General features: G+C 36.0%; 1 protein-coding gene and 1 long non-coding RNA gene across 20 annotated transcripts in view; one reads left to right on the top strand and one right to left on the bottom strand.

The window, feature by feature from the left end:
• COL24A1 (collagen type XXIV alpha 1 chain) overlaps positions 1-18,666 on the bottom strand; it is a 349,220-nt gene that overhangs the window by 286,119 nt on the left and 44,435 nt on the right. For 16 of the 17 annotated variants that reach the window (XR_011438845.1, XR_011438846.1, XM_023641737.2 and 13 more), the window contains 2 exons: positions 12,329-12,382; positions 8,503-8,556 (listed from right to left, as the gene is read on the bottom strand). Coding sequence is in view for 13 of the 17 variants with exons in the window: in XM_023641737.2 (XP_023497505.1) it covers positions 8,503-8,556; positions 12,329-12,382 (108 nt within the window). In the remaining 4 variants the exon portion in view is untranslated. Of the gene's footprint in view, positions 1-8,502; positions 8,557-8,893; positions 9,003-12,328; positions 12,383-18,666 lie in introns of those variants that run through there. The other variant, XM_070267392.1, reaches the window with a different exon arrangement.
• Positions 9,051-18,666, top strand: part of LOC111773604 (uncharacterized) — a 196,070-nt gene continuing 186,454 nt past the window's right edge. For all 3 annotated transcript variants that reach the window (XR_002808244.2, XR_011438848.1, XR_011438847.1), the window contains exon 1: positions 9,051-9,200. This is a non-coding gene — a long non-coding RNA (uncharacterized lncRNA). The remainder of the gene's footprint in view (positions 9,201-18,666) is intronic.

Here is an 18,666-nt window from a genome sequence, read left to right as displayed (position 1 = left end):
AATTAATTTTATTAATAATTCTTAATTAATTTTGAGTGTCATTTGAATGATTTGTTATTATGAACTAAAATAGTAGCATAGTACTGACAGAGAATAAAGAACAGCATCTTTTAGAAAAGGCTGGTATCTCACAATGGATCTGCTACATTTTGCTGAAGCTTTCTAAAAGTTGGTTTTAGTTCATTAATGCTGAAGCAAAATGCTCTCAGACATAATCTGTTTGTAATTATTGAAAAACTGGACCATATCCAGGCAGTTTCTTTAATCCAAATCATTGTCATAACACTCCATGAATGAGCTAAGACAAATGAAAGAGGTTGCTCACAGGTCCATCAGAAGGGGTTTTATAAAGCTGTCTAAGAAATTAGCAACAAAAATAAGTTTCCAAATAATAGAACCAAAATCAAATCTTAATCCGTATCATTAACACCCAAAGATATAAAATAAATAATATCCCTTTTCCTCCAGAAAGATCTTCTTCTATGAGCAAAAGGGAGGAAGCTTAAAGGAAGGACAGAAAGAAAGAAAGAAAGGAACACTTTGGAGCTTGTTTGTATAGCTCTAATCAACAATCAGTAAATCAATCTATTGTTTACTAGATTTTAGCATACATAGAAGAACAAAAAGAAGATCCTTTTTTAAGAACCTCATAGGATATTAAACAAATTATAACTCAAAAACCTGAAATAAATTATAGTTTACAAATACAAAAAACTTCAAATTAATATACTGCAAACTGAATACAAGGTTTGGAGGTTTCAGGATATAGAATAATGGAGTGAAGAGTTATTCAGGGATTAATCACTGAGGGTTTTATTAACTTGGATTAATGAATTGGAGAAGAAAATGATGTTTTGGTTAGACAAGGGGGAAATTAGAAGAGACATCCACCTGAAAAATAAGGGAATGATTTAAGTAGTTTTTAAGATATTAAACTTAAAATAACTGTAAAATGTTTAAGTAGAGAGGTCTCTTGGGAACCAGAAAGAAGACAGGAAAAAGCAAGCAGGTAAGTTTGGAGACAAAGATTTTTGTGTTATCTGTACACATATTAGTAACAAGGGAGTAACAGAAAGAAAAAACAAGGCAGCACGGGAAAAGGCCTGTCCCCTGGGGGCTATTAGAAAGAGATCAGAGAAGTGGCCATGAGAAAGGAGGGACAAAAAGTAAGGGAGAAACAAAGGACTTCATCGAGCTGCTTACTATGTGCCAGACATTGTGCCAGCCACTTCCAAATACCTCAGTTAACTCTACGGCAGTCCTATAAAGTAGGTATTTTCTCCATTTTTACAGATAACTAAAGTGAGCTCTCAGAAATTAAATGATTAGACCAAAGTCATGTAGGAAGTAAGGTGGAATCATATTGGTTTGATAGTTAGATTCACCAAGAAGTGAGTAACCTGTCCTTGTATTTACTTTATATGCCTACAATTGTTTCAGACTCGGATACAGGCTGGGTTGTCCTCATTCTCATCAATATGTTCAAGCATTAATTATAGACCACCAAGAGAAATCAACCAAACGAATTATATTTCATAAATCATGGTATTATTAAAGTTACTCATTTGCCAACAGCGTCTAATATATCCAATGTTTTGACTCAATTTCGCTGTTTATACTTTTTTCTAAGATAGCTAAAGATCAGCCTAATTACAAAATATGAAACATATGGTTCTCAGTTGTCCAAATGTTACACAGGATTCCACAAATAAAAATATCATCAAAGCTAAGTTTTTTCACTTTTTCTAACAGTAGATAAGAAACTTCCTCAGCGCTAAGACAATGGCAGTGGCTCCCTGGGATGAGGCAGCAGCTATAGCAGGGTGGGAGCTAAAAGCTCCTGGGAGAGCATCAGGAGGATGAGGAATGAGGAGCCAGGGTAAGAGGCACATAGGCAGAAACACTCCCTGCCGTGGGCCTACTCCTTTTGCCTTGTTTTTTGTTTTTTTTTAAAGGATGTGTTTATTTACTTATTTACTTTTATTTCTGTGAAGACTTGAGTCTAGCTACATGCTCCTCTTTCTTTGGCCACCATCTGTTTTTCTGACCAGAGTTTCTTCCCTCCCTAGCCCATGGGGAAATGGAATGCAGTGGTGGTACAATTGCTTCTTTAGCTTACTTTCCCTGATGCACTTGATAATAGTGAACTAGACATATTAATCATGGTATCTCTTGTATGTACAATTCCCTTTGAAGGAATTCTTCCTCAGTCAGAGACTCTGATAAGGGGGAAGCACCACACAGTCATGATCTTTCCTACATGAACTCATTCCTATCTATCTCAGCCACAAGAGATGGCACTTGATCTAAGGGAGGCCAATACAAAGTCTGGGCAGTAGCCTATAAGGTCACTTGGAATCAAGGGTTTTGCCTAAAGGAATGCGAAAGAAGCAAATTTCAAGCATATACCTGAACTTCCCCAAGTAATCAAAATTTGGATACATAAATAAAGGGTTTATCCATAAAGAAAATAGTGGTACATAAAGAAAACAGGTCATTTTCACTTTGCATGGCAGCATAGGACCATAAAACTCCATACAAGCTGAAACCAGGCAAAGCAATCTTAATGAGAAAAATTAAATTGTTCCCTGATTTTTAAAAATTTTTGTTAAAACATTAAAAACTCTGTCCGTTATAATTGTATAGGAAAATGAAAAAAAATGTTAAACTAACATTTATTTAGAACAGTGCAATATAAAACATTAGAAACATTGAGAACTAAATTGTCATCTCTTTGAAAAGATTTATGAAGAGTAGTTTGAATAGTGCTTGCCGCCTTCTTGTATAAATTACCATCCTGAGAAAGCAGATTTCCTACGCTTTTACAAATTGTCATATTCCCTTCTAAGTCTGGATCAACTTACAACATTTTATCCTTTGCACTTTTAATACCATGAAATAGCTCTAACAGTTCTTATGTGAAGTTTTTTTGCTGGTGTCACCTGCTCTAGGACATCTCTGTCCTCTTTATCACAATTCTTTCCTCATTTATGTCAAAGAGTTCGCCTTCACTAAGTTCCTCTGGCTGCATATCGAAGGTCTCTCAAATGGCAGCAGTATCTCAGGGTCAGAATTTTATAATTTCATTTACGTTCGATTTTAATTTCAAGTCTTGTGTAAGCTTTCTAGACAGCAAGCTACTTGAAGGCAGGAACTATATCTTACTTACATAATACGACTTTCCTGAATGAGTTGCAGGACAAAAGAATGTGAATAAAACACTTTAGAGATAGATTTTATCTCAGGAAGGAAACTGCTCTTTTGTTTGAAGCAACTTCCCTGGATCTTTTGCTTCTGTCTAGTCTCAGGAAGCTGAGGCAAAGGTGGGCTACCCTTGTACATAATCTTGTGAAAAGCAACATCACTAAGAGATTAGACTTAACTAATCCTACTCAGTCTACCTAAAATAGGATGAAGGGTGTTTTGAGCCAGAGAACTCAGGGAAGATAAGACAGGAGACGAGACACTGATTTGAGAAGCAGACCATTGGAGGAAGATGACCACTAGGACCCCGTGAAAGGCCACACAGTCAATTAAACTTAAGAGCAGCAATGTTCATTCACTCGCTAATAATATGTGCTTGTTATGTGCTGGACACTGGGCTGAGATACCGCAGTAAGTAAAATGAAGTGCTTGCACTTTAGGGCTCCTAAATCACTCATATATTTCCCTTTAGACACTGCTATTGCACTGTTGTCTGAAAGCCAATATTAAATTTTCTTTTTCTATAACGCAACAGCATTAGTTTACAGATTAGGTAATTCCATGTTTCTAATAAAATTTGTCAAACACTGCGGGACTCATGTTAGCAATGCCTTGGGGAATACAAAGGCTTATAACCATGTCATGACCAAAATAACCAGAGAAAGCTATGGCAAAATTGAGAAATAGTGAAATAGTGAAAAGACGGCCACAGTTGATCAAAAAAGAAACCCAAGCAACAATTCAAAATGAGACAAAAATCAACAACTATGAGAATGTAAACACTTCTTGAGGGAAGGCAATAAATTTCCTAAAGTCCTAAGAATAAGGACTTTAATTACTTAAAAAAAAATTAAATAGAAGAATGATCCCAAATAACTGGAGAGCTTGACGAGACTTAAATTATAGGATGAATACTGCACAAACCTCTCTTCCCCTACTTCTTGGAATGTACTTCCTTCAAGCACACAGAAGACTTGTGCCAAGCTTTGTCCCAAACTCCTCACAATACTGACCCACTAACCTCCTTTAATTAGTACTCAGTTTTTACTTTGGTCCCATCAACCCAGTTGTAGTCCTTCTCAACTATTTCTCATGGAGATATAAACTAATTCTCAAAATGGTGCTACATGATAGATAATAGCTTTTTCTGAGAACACAGAAACTTTTTTAAAAACTTCTGGAAACTGGAAATACGTTTACCCAAAACAATTTATACCATTATTGTTAGAATGTCAATCACAAAAGCCAGACTGACGGAAATATCTTTGGACACAGGGAAGTTTTCAAAGTCCCACAAATTAGACCTCTTTAGCAACCATTGGCTTGCCTGTGGGGGATTTCAGTACCGTGTTGCCTTGTTCTCAGCTTCCCCTACCATTAGTGGGAATGGTGGATTGCACGGGAGATGGCAACAGTGGTGACAGCACAGCCCCTAAGCAGCAGCATCTGCATTAGACTTTCAGTACCACACTTGAATCAGGAACCAACCCAAAGTAAAACGTAGCTCTGCAGAGTTTCACAGAGATAACGGGCAGGTAAAAAGATTATCTACAGAGTTAACTATGGAACAATGGAACTCTCCTTATTTCTCTCTCCAGGCACTGATTTTATGCCAATCCTGGCTTTTTTTAATTGTTCTTCTCAGTGACATTCAGTATTGTTGTAGCTCCTTAGTACTGTCCTTACTTTAAACAGCTTTTGAGGGAGTAATAAATCACAATGCATTCCACTATGATGCGTTCAGTTTTTCCTTTCCAACTTTATAAAGACATTTACTGTGTACATTACTATGTAATGGAAAGATTTCTTTTTAAATAACTGATTTATAATTATCGCTAAACTATGGTAGCTAGTATTTTTTGATATTCAGAAAAATACTGCCATACATTATTCATAAAAATCTGCTTTAAAATGTGTACATCATAGTTCACAATTGCTCTGAGTTATACCTTCATGCTAAGATGTACTTAACTGCTCCCATCTGGCTTATCCTCTTGATCCTAGAAAAATTGCTCCGATTGAAATCACTGTTGATATTCTTACAATTTTAAATTGCAGACTTCCAATATTAATATAGCAACTGATCAGCCATATTAAAAACCAATTTAAAAATCCATCTGGAATCCAAGATCAGAATTATGAGGCTTGTCATCCATCCAACCCAGCATGCACTCTGGATCCAACTTATCTGCTTTTTGGCACAAATTTAGACCCTTAGTGAGAAGTGAAAACATGCTTCATTCCTAGGAAAATAAGAGTTACATGAAAGTGGCTAGCTTGAGGCAATGTGACCAGTCAACCTGGGGAAACACATTGCTTGTTAAAGATGTTAATACTGGTTAAAAAAAAAAAAAGTCAGGGGGAGAGAGATAAAAAGAGGAAAAGAGAGAACTAAAACATCTACTGAAGAGTGAAAAAAATATTGCTGCCAATTTACTTGCTTTTTTATTTCTGTCTCAATATTTTAGTCTTCAGAATGTTTTTTATATTAATCTTCTGTTTATTTATCTCAACAGTTTTCATAAGCTGTCAGTGTTCTCCACACATGACTTTAAGAATTCATCTAGTACTTTAGGGGTAGAACTGCAAGGATGAAGGAAATGGGAGTTCTTAGGTATAGCTAATATAAGCCATTCTCCTGGCATGGATCCTGTTTGCAGGAAATAACTGAGAGTGACCTAGGTGGTTCAAAAAATGAACCAAAATTAGTAAGGTCCATAAAAACAGCTCATAACTTACCTGAACATTCTACCCAATAATGGGTCTTGCCCTTTCCCCTTCCATACAAACTACGGGAATAGTCCATCAAGCTCATTTTAAATGTATTTCTATTGTATATTCATATAAAAGTAAGACATGCACATAGATGGTGTAATGGAAACTTGTCCCAAGTCTGCTATGTGGAGAATTAGTTTAGGTTTAGATTGAATCCTTATGTCCTTTCTCCAGAAATATTTGTTTTGTAAAAATCTGTACATAGTTTCCATTAACAGACACACTCTGAAAAGGGGGAAAACATTCTCAGAAAAACTACAAAATCATCTCAAATCTTTCAACACTGTTCTGAACTACTGTCAAACCAGAGTAAACCATTTATCAGGAAGTAATTCAGTTTCTAAATATTTTCAACTAAACCTTCTCTGGAGAAAATTCAGCTACAGCTGCTAATTGATAATATGTCAAGATCCCTGGCTTCTAAAGGATCTACTCCTATTAAGTGACTATAAAAGCCAGATTTTAAAAGTTTAAAAAATCATATAAGAGAAAAAAAGTCTGTGAAAGATACTCAATCCATGTTCCCTTTTGTTTAAAATAATACAGTTATTTCACTTTACTAGACTTACACAGACCAAAAAGAATATATTAATCTTAATAGTTTAAAATACTGATGTGCCAAGACTCAGATAGCATGTGCACCGGTCTTTGGAAACTAGTATCTTCTGTCTTTAGTAAGTATACTTCCAAAGTTAAAATGATAATCTGCTGTAAGGGTTAGAATCAGCCTGTTTAGGGGCCGGCCCCATGGCCGAGTGGTTTAGTTCACACGCTCCACTTTGGCGGCCTGGGGTTTCGTCAGTACAGATCCTGGGCGCGGACATGGCACCACTCGTTGGGCCATGCTGAGGCGGCGTCCTACATGCCACAACTGGAGGGACCCACAACTAGAATATACAACTATGTACTGCGGGAATTTGGGGAGAAAAAGCAGAAAGAAAAAAAATCAGCCTGTTTAAATTGTCTCTACAAACACAGAGACAATAATTCTTTATATGCTCCTCTGCATAGTAACCACTCACCCTTTACTTAGTGTTTCCTTTTCTGCATTGCTAATTTCGTGAACCACAGGCATTGTTTAATCTTAGCAAGTAATAATTTTTCTCTCACATGTAGTGTCATTCTTTCAGATGCAATAACTATATATGGAATATCAAATAACACAATTAAGGTAATTTCTGTATTATGAGATCTTTTTTGTTGATCCTATTCATCAGTACAGTTTTCTTGGAGGAATACTTAATGGTCAGAGGCATACTGAGTGGCATTAATCAAATAGATTCGTGAGTGTATTTCAAGACCAATTCTGTTAGAAACGATCACTCTGCAGTTTCACGTCTCAATGGGAGCAACCAACAACCTCAAAGGAGCTAACAGATGCTAAGTACTATCTAGGATGAAGAGTAGTCTGAAGACCATAAAAATAATGGTGTGGTGTGGTCATACTCCATGAGATCAAAACCTTTTTCATCATTTTACAATTCAGTCCTTTAACAGGGGTTATGAAGGAAAGCAAACAAGGTCAGGATCCTATCCAAAACCAGATAAACAGCTGATGGTTAACATTTATTAGGGGTTGCTATTTGTCTGACACTGTACTGCATAGATTATCTCATTCCATGTTCCCAACAACTCTCTATGAAGTGGGTAGTATCTTCACATTTCACAGAAGAGGCAACTGAAGCTTAGAGAGGTTAAGCAACCCATCCAAGGGCAATGGGACCTAGAAAATGGCAGATGGGATTTGATCCAAGTAACCAGCCCCTAAATACCTCCTCCAACCTAAAGCTCTCAAGAGGACAGGAATACGACACTAAGACACCAACACAGCTCATTTTCATATGTATTTAGACATCCACATCAAGTCAAATATTGCCCTCCAATATTGCGGGGCCAGTAAAACCTTAGAAAGAAATTTTGTGTCTTCCTTATCGCCTGTAAAGATAAACAACTCAGTGTTTAGGAAAAAAAGCTGAACATATAGAGGAGAATTTAGACCTGTGTTAACATGCTAGACTTGTGTTAATATGAGTTATCCCCAATCCTCACTTCGACCCTACCCTTCAGGCCTCACATTCATACACATATCACGGCACAGATTATTATTTCCTAATAAAATGAGAACCCCATAGAAAAGGCTAAATGTATTACCTATAACCAAGTGTACCTCACTTTGGACGTAAAAAAGTTAAAAAGTGACTTCAAAGTTTCAGAAGTAGGTTACTGCCTTAATACAATAAAAAAAGAGAAAAGCTTCAATATTCTATCAGTGATTTTTTTACTTTCTCCACCATGTGAATTTTGTTCCCCACCATTAATTGAATTGAATGTTTTATTTTTCCTAAGACCCTGCCTTCTGTGGTCACCACTTTCCTGGATTGGGGCAGCATACTAATTCCTTTCGCTGAGAAAAGGAATTTAAAACATTGGCTTTGGGCTCCACTTCAAAATGAGATTTTAGGAGTTGAAGAGCTCCCAGACCCATATGACATCAATTAAGTCAAAGTAAAACTAACTTCTTACCTTATCACCTTGCATACCAGGGGGCCCCATTAATCCAGAAAGGCCTCGGTCACCCTAAGAACAAAACACAAATAGAGATTTAGTGTTATGAAAGAGAGTTGAAAATTAGAATTCCCTTGCTGCAGGATTTCATCTTCGACGTCATGACCTAACCGCACTCATGTCTGATCTTCACAATCTGGCTCAAGTTTCACCTCGTTTCTGACACCTTTTGAGACCGTTTCCGAGGCTCCCAGCATTTCTCTCTTGCGGGGCTGAAAACCTGCACTGTACTACACCACCTCCATGCCCCGCTCCTTTTTCTCTGATGTTTTTTTCTCTAGGAATGCCCTTACTCCCAAAGCTCCTGTCGTTCCAAAGTTGACCCTGTTTTAAAAAACTCAGAGATTACTTAAAAATTCTACAAGCGCTTTGTGGGGCATCCGTGGTGGGCTCAAGCCTGCCCTTTTCAGGGAAGACCTGCAGCCTAGCGGGACTCCGACGCGGAACCTCGACGCAGGGCTGTGAGGGGGCAGGGCTAGGTTCACGAGGCACACCAGGGAAAGGGTCACTTCCGCTTCCGGGGCGGTGCTGGTGCTTTCTGCGGTACCACCGGGAAGTAACTCCAGGGAAAATTTCTTAGAAGTATCGTGTGCTTGGCTCCAACAGACGAGACTTCGCCGGTTCGGGCCGGCTGCCTCTCCCTCCACCTGACTCTGGTAAGAGCCCGGAGCCCATCTTGCGGTAGGAGGAGAAAGTGTACCGGTGAGGGGGAAGGAGTGTCTGTGGCGGGTGGAAGCAACGAGGAGAGACACAGAGGAGGCTGTGTGAATTGACAAGGAAAAACATGTCAAAAAGGAAGGAGGGGTAATCTTGAGCCAGTGTACACCAGGTGCACTTTCCGTTTACCTCCCTTCTCTCCCTTTGCACTGTGACAAATTTATCGTGCGTGAAAAACGTAGTGTTGTTTGAAAGAAAAAAGGAGTACTTAGATAATAATCCTAAACTCCTTAGCGACTGTTAATGTTGTTTAATTTTTAGTGCCTTTTCTACTTGAGTATGTCATCAAATTAAACAATCAGCAGAGAAAAGGATGTTTCTGATTATTAGCAATGGAATGCTTTTCCGTTTGTTCTAATATTCATTTCAATGCTTCTTAACATATCTTTAAGATGGCTTCCATTGACAATGGGATGACCAATTTATACAGATTTTTTTTTTTTTTTACATTTATTACTCTGATGGGGGGCTGGGAAGGGAAGCTGCACTAGGAGACAGGAGGCTCATCTCCTTCCACTAGCTCTAATTGTGGGTGGATCACTTGTTCTCCCTTCACAGTTCCCCCGTCTAAAAATGGGAACAATAATAATATCTCACATGTGGGAAAAGAAAAATTACCACTATTTAAAAGTTATTTTTGCATGTCATTGAGGTCCCAAAAGGGCTTAAACACTTATGTATGCTGTATGAGAGATGTTACTTAGTGGATGTTACATAGTGAAGGACTAGCCCCTGCATTTCTTTTAGTGTTTCATCATTAACCATATATTTATTGTAAAAATGGCTAAATGGTTAAAAATAAAACACAGTTTCCCAATCTCCCTCTACTCCCACCAATGTTTGTATTTATTTGTATTCATTTGTGTATATATATAATTAATATCCTGCATCCGCAGATATTTGAACCCAATTTACTGTAAATATAATTTCTTTCCTTTCCTTTGTTTTTTCTTTGGTGAGGAAGATCAGCCCTGAGCTAACATTTGTGCCAGTCCTCCTCTGTTTTATGTGGGTCTCAGCCACAGTATGGCTGACTAATGGTGTAGGCTAGTGCACAGGATCCAAACGAGCAAACCCAGGCCACCCAATCTGAGCATCCAAACTTAACCAATAGGCCACAGGGCCAGCCTTGTAATACAATTTCTAAGAAAAGTTTTTGAATTTTACCATTTTAGAAATAGATCTCTCAGTTTTAAAAGTTACTTAAAGCTCAATGGCAGCATACTATTAAATCCTATATCTTACTACTTTTCTCCTGCATAGCATTAACCACAATTAGTATATGAGTAATTCAAAAAGTAAAAAAAGACTGACATACTTCCAACCCTTAACTCCCATGCTGAGCCACCCTATATTGTAAATATACAGATACTGTACACATACTGAACCACTGTATTTTGTACAGGAAAGCCACAAGGAAAGATAAAACCAAGCATTTGATATAAATGTGAATGTTTAATTTGAGGAGTTTATTTAAAAGCAATCACCAAAACAGAGTGGACCTCTAATTTCTAATTTTTTTTTTTTCATGAGGAAGATTGGCCCTGAGCTAACACCTGTGCCAGTCTTCCTATTTGTTTTGTATGGTGGGACCCTGCCACAACAGGGCTTGACGAGTGGTGTGTAGGTCCACACCCAGGATCTGCACCTGCAAACCCTGGGTGGCCAAAGCAGAGTACGTGAACTTAACCAGTGCACCACTGGGCCAGCCCCTGATTTCTAAATTTTAAGTAAGAAATTAAATGTCCTATATTTAGATATTTTAAAAGATGGCATTTATATTTCTTTCTGAAATTGCAAGGTTGTTTTTTTACTTGTAATAATTAAGGGGCCAATGAAAATATTGTGTTCGTAATAGTAAACTTCCATTGCCTTGTTAAATTATTTAGATTCAGTGACCTCAGTTACATCACAGCAATAAAGTTCTTAAGATTCTAGATAAATTTTTTTTTGTGGACTTACTTGTTAGTATATCTGTAAAGTCCATTAAGATAATGTGATGTCTTTTTAAGTTTTACCAGAGTTTCTGTAAGCCAATTAAAAGATCAGATTTCAACCTAGAAACCAAAATTATTCAGGGATTTTAAAAGTTTGTGACTGTATACCACCTAAACAAAAACATCCTATAATTGTATCACATTCATCAAGTGCTTGTGTAAATAAAGCTTCCCAGATGTATTCCTAAAGACTCCATTTGTAGACATCCTCACTGGAAAACCGAATCCTCCTCCTAATAAAGATTTTGTTGCTATCTTTACTTTAAAATGGTAGTTTCTTTTTACCTAAATATTTGTTTATTTCACAGCATTATGATAAAATCAAAAGCATACTGGACTAAAAATCAGAAAACTTAAATATATCATTAACTCTGCCACATACCATGAGTCAATTAAATTCTATGAATTCTGTTTTCTCAACTGGAAAACAAGATAATAATGACTGCCTCTCTCACAGTTACTGTGGGACTTAAACAAGATAAAGAATGTGGAACTATCCTAAAAAAGGTGTAAAATGGCATTGGAATTTATGTATTATTGTGTACATGCATATCAAGAGCAAATTTTTTATGTTAGGACCACATCTTGCTCTAATTTTTTGCCTCACTCATCCCTAATTGTCAGGTAGTATGATGGTAGGCCACAGTAGACACTCAATAAAATTAATATTAAGATTTAAATTGATAAATTAAGCTGATGATATAATTCACTTAATTCTTCAAATATTTCTTCCTTCATCAAAATCCAATAGTTCTCTATCGTCTCTGTCTGATACCCTGTAAATTCTACATTTAAAAATGATTTTAGGGGCTGGCCCCATGGCCAAGTGGTTAAGTTCATGCACTCTGATTCGGCGGCCCAGGGTTTCACTAGTTCAGATCCTGGGCACAGACCTAGTACCACTCATCAAGCCACGCTGAGGCGGCATCCCACATAGCAGAACTAGAAGGACCTACAACTAGAATATACAGCTATGTATTGGAGGGCTTTGGGGAGAAGAAGAAGAAAAAAAGGATTTTAAAATGCTTGAAATATATCACCATGATATTATTTCACGGACAAATAAATACCTTTTCTCCAGAAACAGCTTGACCTGGGGAAAATCCTGGATCTCCTTTGGGGCCCTAGATAAAACAATTAGAAAACGCTTGGTGAAGCATAAATTACAATATAATATATCACACTTTCTCAGCTGTATGCATCATTAGATGCTATACACATTATATAGTATTAAATAAAATTATTTTAAATTGAGATAGGCATAGATTATTTACTTTCTTAACATATATATTTGTTAGACTTATTTTTAAATGCTGAGAAGATTCCTAAAAATTCCCCAGACATAGCTGATTTTTTAAATCTAATAAAGTTATACTACTATTGAAACATCTTTCTTTAAGGGACTTACATAAAGGCTCTATTAACTTTTCCATTTTTGTGACATCTTGAGTTATAACTCCTATTTTAGCATTGGAAAGCTAGTTACTTTTATTAAAAGAAATCTGTTAATGCTAATTTTTAAAATTTTAAGGTATCATTCTAAGTTTAAATATTTTCCAAAAATCTTGCAATTTACATAATTTTTATAATAAAGAAAAAATAAACCCTAATAATACCTCTAATTGCCAAAATACTTTTCACACTCTGGGAATCTTTATCTTTTACATTTCGAGAGAAATATGACATTAGCTTTCAACCAAATTTTTTGTGCAATATTAATCTTTCTTATTATGCATACTAGCAAAGCATCTCTTTTTCTAACTGTTTCACATCTCATAAAATTAAGAGGCCAGAACTGACACTCTGTATAATTCATATTCTGATTTCATTACCATTATTAACTAATAATAAATAACTTCTCATTCCTAGAGATTTCTAAATGCTATTTTCACTCTCTGGGAAATAGGGAAATAGTCATGTCTTCTTTCACATATTCAGGAATGCTCTCAAAGAGCACTCAAACTGACTGATGAAAGATGGAAGACCAAAAGTCAAGTCCTTCATGTTCCCCAGTAAGTCATTTCATTTTACAAGTTAGAAATCAGTCTTCATTGGCAAAGAGTCCTATGTTCCAGAGAAAAAGAAAATTTTTAAGGAAAAAGTTGTTTTCCAAGCTGACCTCTTCCCTTCAATAGCTGTCACCACTTCTACCTCTAAGGCTACAATTTTAGATCATTGATTACAAAATTATGGGACTCGAAAAGCAGCTTTAGTGATATGTCAATATTTAAGAACTCAACTCTTTATCAAAAAAGAGGTAATATACTTGGAATTTATGAGATATTAGAGCTTATCTAGAAAATCACATTTTTTAGATAAAGAAGCAATGAGGTCCAGAAGGTTAAATGATTTGCTTAAGATTGCTTAGAAAAGTATTGGCAAATCAGGTCAATTTTCTTTCTTATCTCACAATGTCTATAAAATAAACATCTTATTTATTAGTTTTAATCTTTTATTATAACACCTAACCAATTGATTTGAGGCAATATTTACGAAGAAGTTTAGAAAAACTTAAGAAATGATAGCTCTTGAGAAGTTTAAATATAATAAAATCTTTTGTGACCAATGTTTTTACTTATAAATCTCACATTTAAAATCCTTATTTTTAGGTCCCATTTGAATTTGCTATTATCTATCGGCTTTCTTAATAACATCAACTAATTTAACATTTCACCCTCCATTTTAAGAAAAACAAAGAGAGCAAAAGTAATCAATTAAGAAATAAAAATTAGATTTAAAAACAGAGCTTTTTCTTAGTCATAAGCTTTATACATCGGGCAACATATTTAAAGATATTTGTCAAATCTCTTTTATTTCCACTCAAATATGTTTGCTCAACTCATGTTCTAGAACCAGAATTGCAAGTCAGCATGAAGGAAATGCTCTTAACCTGGCCAGTTGTATGTTGATCCTTCCTAGTATAAAATGCATGAAGCAGAGATTATTGAACATGCCAACTTCACCTGAAATGTCACAGAAGTAGGGCATACTTCCCACCATTGAAGAATACTCCAACATCTCTTACTTTCTCCCTCATTTCGTATTAATTGTATGACTTCTGATGCACATTTAGTCAGAACTGGCTTTCCAAATCCTCTTTGGAATTAAATATAATGTTTATAAATTGATCATAATTGACTTTGACCTTCAATATGGACTTCTACTCACTCCTATATGACTTTTGTTTAAGGAGGTATATATCCTTTTGAGTATGAGTAAGAGGAAAAGGAAGTTGCCAGTCCTTTATTACTCAAAGGATTGCAAAAGTCCCACCTACCCCACTGATCTACTCCAGAGTCTAAAATCCTCATTATCAGAGTCTGTCTTTTAGTCTATCTTTTAGATGGTTATTGGATCTCCAGAGGTCCCTCTGTCTAGGGAGGGAAACTCTTTAAGGTACTACACTCATTAACATGTTAGAATAGATTTATCAGATTAGAATCCATCCAACATAATGGAAAGAGCATTGAAATTTGGAGTGAACAGACTGAACAAGTCATTTAATCTCTGTGAATTTTAAATTCCTGTTTTGTAAAATGACAATAAGAATAATACCTACCTAGATTACCTTGCAAAATTTAGGATCAAATTCTCTATAGATTATAAATATGTCAGTAGTTAGTATGAGAAATAATAAGACTAAAGACTATTAAAATCAATTTTATAATTATTGCCATCTTGAAAGCAGAGAACACAACTCTTGAATGAATGATTGATGGAGCAGCAAAATTTTAATGAAAAGAATTCTGAATTGAGAAATTCAGAGTATACATGAGCTAAATTGGGAGAATACCATAAAAGAAACTCGAAATGACATGATCTTGTGGTAGCGCCACTTGAATATTCTTGACGTTAACATTGCTAATAACTACACAAGATACATAATCTCAAGTTTAAGCATTACACTCTATAACGAACACTTCCTATCTTTTTAGTTTACTCTCTCTAAACCCCCACAACTTTAATAATTATTTGACCCAGTGGAATTGTTAGTATGTGATCCCATCACAGTTTTACTGTCTTGTCCCCCATGTGACCTCCCTTCCAATACTTAGCCAGCCTAAATATCAGGGTCTGACATTATAATCACTCCCTTGCATACATAATGACACCATTGCTTCTTTCTCTCTCTGTCTTGTAAACTTACCTGGCAATTCTTAAATCTGCACTCTCCACCTGCTCTGCCCTGTCCTTCTAGCAGCTGAATGTGACTAAGAGAAAACAATCATGCTGACGAATCTCACTTTAAATTCCTGACTGCTTACATTGATTGGTTTGTTTTGCTTTTTGATGTGTCCAGTAATTGCCTTAGTCAGTTCACTTTCTCATTTTCATAGGTGACTATTTCATAACTTCTCTGTCTTCACTCTAAGCTGATGATCTTACTTTCAACTTTCACAAGCTCTCATGACCAAATCCACTACCTCACCTAAATCTGTTCCAAAATAGTCTTCCTTCATAACCAAACCCCCTCTCTCACCAGAATATCATTGGTGCACTGACTTCCCTGAATTATTTTAATTTTTACTTCTCTCTAGGATAACTGCCATCACCAACTAAACATACTGTAATTCCTCTCATCTTAAAAAACAACTTTCCAAGCCCACATCTCCCTTCTCTGCTCCATTACACTGTTCCCTTTTAGAGAAAAACTCCTAGAAAGTTGTCTATGTTAGCCAGGAGACTTCTATTCTCTCTTGGACCTACTCCAGTCAGGTCTTTGTTCCTACCACTATCCTACCTCATTGATCATTCTTTCTCAGTCTCCTTTGCTAGTTCCTCTTCTTCTTAATGTATTAAACTCTAGAACACCCCAAGAGTACCCTTGGGTACTTCTCTTCTCTGTCTACATTCATCCCTAGGTGATCTGATCACTTCTGTAGCTTTAAATTTCATATATATACTGATGTCTCTGAAATGTATATTTTTAGCTATGACATGTCCCATGAATTCCAGATCCATATATCCTTTTTATATCTCTACTTGGGTGTCAAATAATCATCTCAAATTGAGTATGTCCAAAAAGGAACTCTTGGGACTTCTGGTTCAGATAGTGGCAGAGTAGCATGTATGTGACAAATCCTCCTACAGATACAAGATGCATAAAACAAGTATTTGAATACATAGGAGAACAATCAAAAACAAGACACACTGGAGGGGATTAAACTCTTGAAAGATGAGAACCACACTTGGTGTAGTACATATTTATACAGCTTTTCTCCTAAAGACACTTCTCAGTCTGCACAGAGTGGCTATAATTCAAGTAGAAAACCATAGAACTTTTAGCTAATGGTGTTAGAGGACAGAGTGTGGGGCTACCAAAATGACTGTAAACTGAGGGAGAAAAATCCTAGAAAGAAAGAAGATAACTTCTCCCCAAACCTGGCTATGGACTCTTCAATTTTTGGCTGACCCTGACATGTGCCTGCATGAGATAGATTCCAAAGAGCTCAGCAGAAAGCAACAACTAGAAGGCTGAAAGAATTGAACACAAATTTCAGCTGCGGGCCATCACAGGAGAAATAGTTTGGAATTTGTGCCACATCACTTTAGAGGGACATGGCAAATGCCTTGGTAAACACCTTTCCATTGAAATTCAGGAAAGGCCATACTTTAGAGGCAAATGCTATATCCTTGGGGTAATGGACTCACACCAAATCTATGAGCAAAACTGAAACAAATCTGTACTTTTAAAAAGTTACCAACCCTGTACAAGGGTAAGGTGATGAGCCATTTATTCAACTACCTACAGAACAAAAATGAACAGTTGTCAAAAGATTTCAAAGGAAGAAGACAGAATCTAAAGTTCTTCCACATATCATGCATCATATCCAGCATAAAATCAAATTTTCCAGACATACAAAGAAAAGGAAAATCTGACCTGAGTTAAAGAAAAAAGTGGTCAATACAAACAGACCTCAAGAGGAGCCAGATGTTGGAAGTAGCAGTTAAGGATTTTAAGTTAACCATTATAAATGTGTTCAAGGACTTAAAGGAAAAAATGATCATAATGAATGAACAGACAGAAATATCAGCAGACAAATGAAAACTATATAAAAAGAACCAACTAGAATTCTAGAACTGATAATACAATATCTGAAATAAAAAATTTACTGGGTAAAATTAACAGTATATTGGGGAAGGCAGAAGTAAAGTTTAGTGAACTTAAAGACAGATCCATAGACGTTATCTAATCTGAAGAAGAGAGAACAAAAAACAGCAAAAACAGAGCTCTAGTGACCTGTGAGATAATATTGTCATCTAACTTACATGTAAATGGATTCTCAGAAGGAGAAGAGAGAAAGAATGGAACAGAAAGATTGTTTGAAGAAATAATGGCCAAAAATGTCCCAAATTTGCTAAAAACAAAGCAAAAAGAAACAAACAAAAAACCACTTATAGATCCAAGACATTCAGGAAACCCCAAAAGAGAAATACTTATGAAAACCACCCCTAAATATATCATATTCAAACTGCTAAAAGCCACACAAAGAGATAAATCTCAAAAGCAGTCTGTGAAAAATGACACATTACTTTGAGGGGAATAATAACGTGAATGATAGCTAACTTATCAGAAACAGTGGAGGCCAAAAGATGAGAACAACAAGCCTCTCTAAAGTGCCAGAAGAAACACTCTCAATCAAGATTTTTATACTCTATAAAAAATCCTCCAAAACATGTAGACAAAATAAATTTCAGGTAAACAAAAACCAAGAGAATCCATCACCAGCAGAGCTGCACTCCAAGAAATACTGGAGGAACTTCTTCTAGCTAAAGGAAAGTGACAGACCAGATAGAAACTCAGATCTGTAGGAAGGAATGAAGAGGCCTGGAAATGAAAATAAATGAGGAAATACAAATGACTCCTTTGTCTCTTCTCTTAATTTCTTTAAAAGGTGGTTTCTTTAATAAAAAAATTATTCCATTGTACTGTGAAGTTTATAATGATATAGACAAAATAAATGACACCAAGACACAAAGGATGGAAGTAATGGGTAAATAGAACCACAGTGTCACAAGGGTCTTATATTTTACATGAAGTGCTACCATATTAACTCTAAGTAAACTAGAATAAGTTAAGGATGCATATTGTAATCCCTAGAGCAACCACTGAAATCAATCAATTAATCAATCAGAGATACAGCTGAAATTCCAATAGAGAAATTAATGGAATACCAAAGAATATTTGATTAACTCAAAAGAAGGCAGAAAAGGAAGAATAAAGGAACAAACAACAAATGGGATAAATGGAAAAGAGATGACAATGTAGAAGGCCAAGACCCAATCATACCAATAATTACACAAATGTAAATGGACTTAATGTGCTCCAATTAAAAACCAGAGATTATCAGACTGGATAAACAAGTAAGATCCAACTATACATTGTCTATAAGAGATGCACTTTAAA

This window comes from Equus caballus, chromosome 5 (genome assembly GCF_041296265.1).
Source record: "Equus caballus isolate H_3958 breed thoroughbred chromosome 5, TB-T2T, whole genome shotgun sequence".
In the NCBI taxonomy this organism is placed as follows: domain Eukaryota; kingdom Metazoa; phylum Chordata; class Mammalia; order Perissodactyla; family Equidae; genus Equus; species Equus caballus.
Note: the sequence above shows the minus strand (reverse complement) of the source record. Positions and strands in the feature narration are given on the sequence as shown.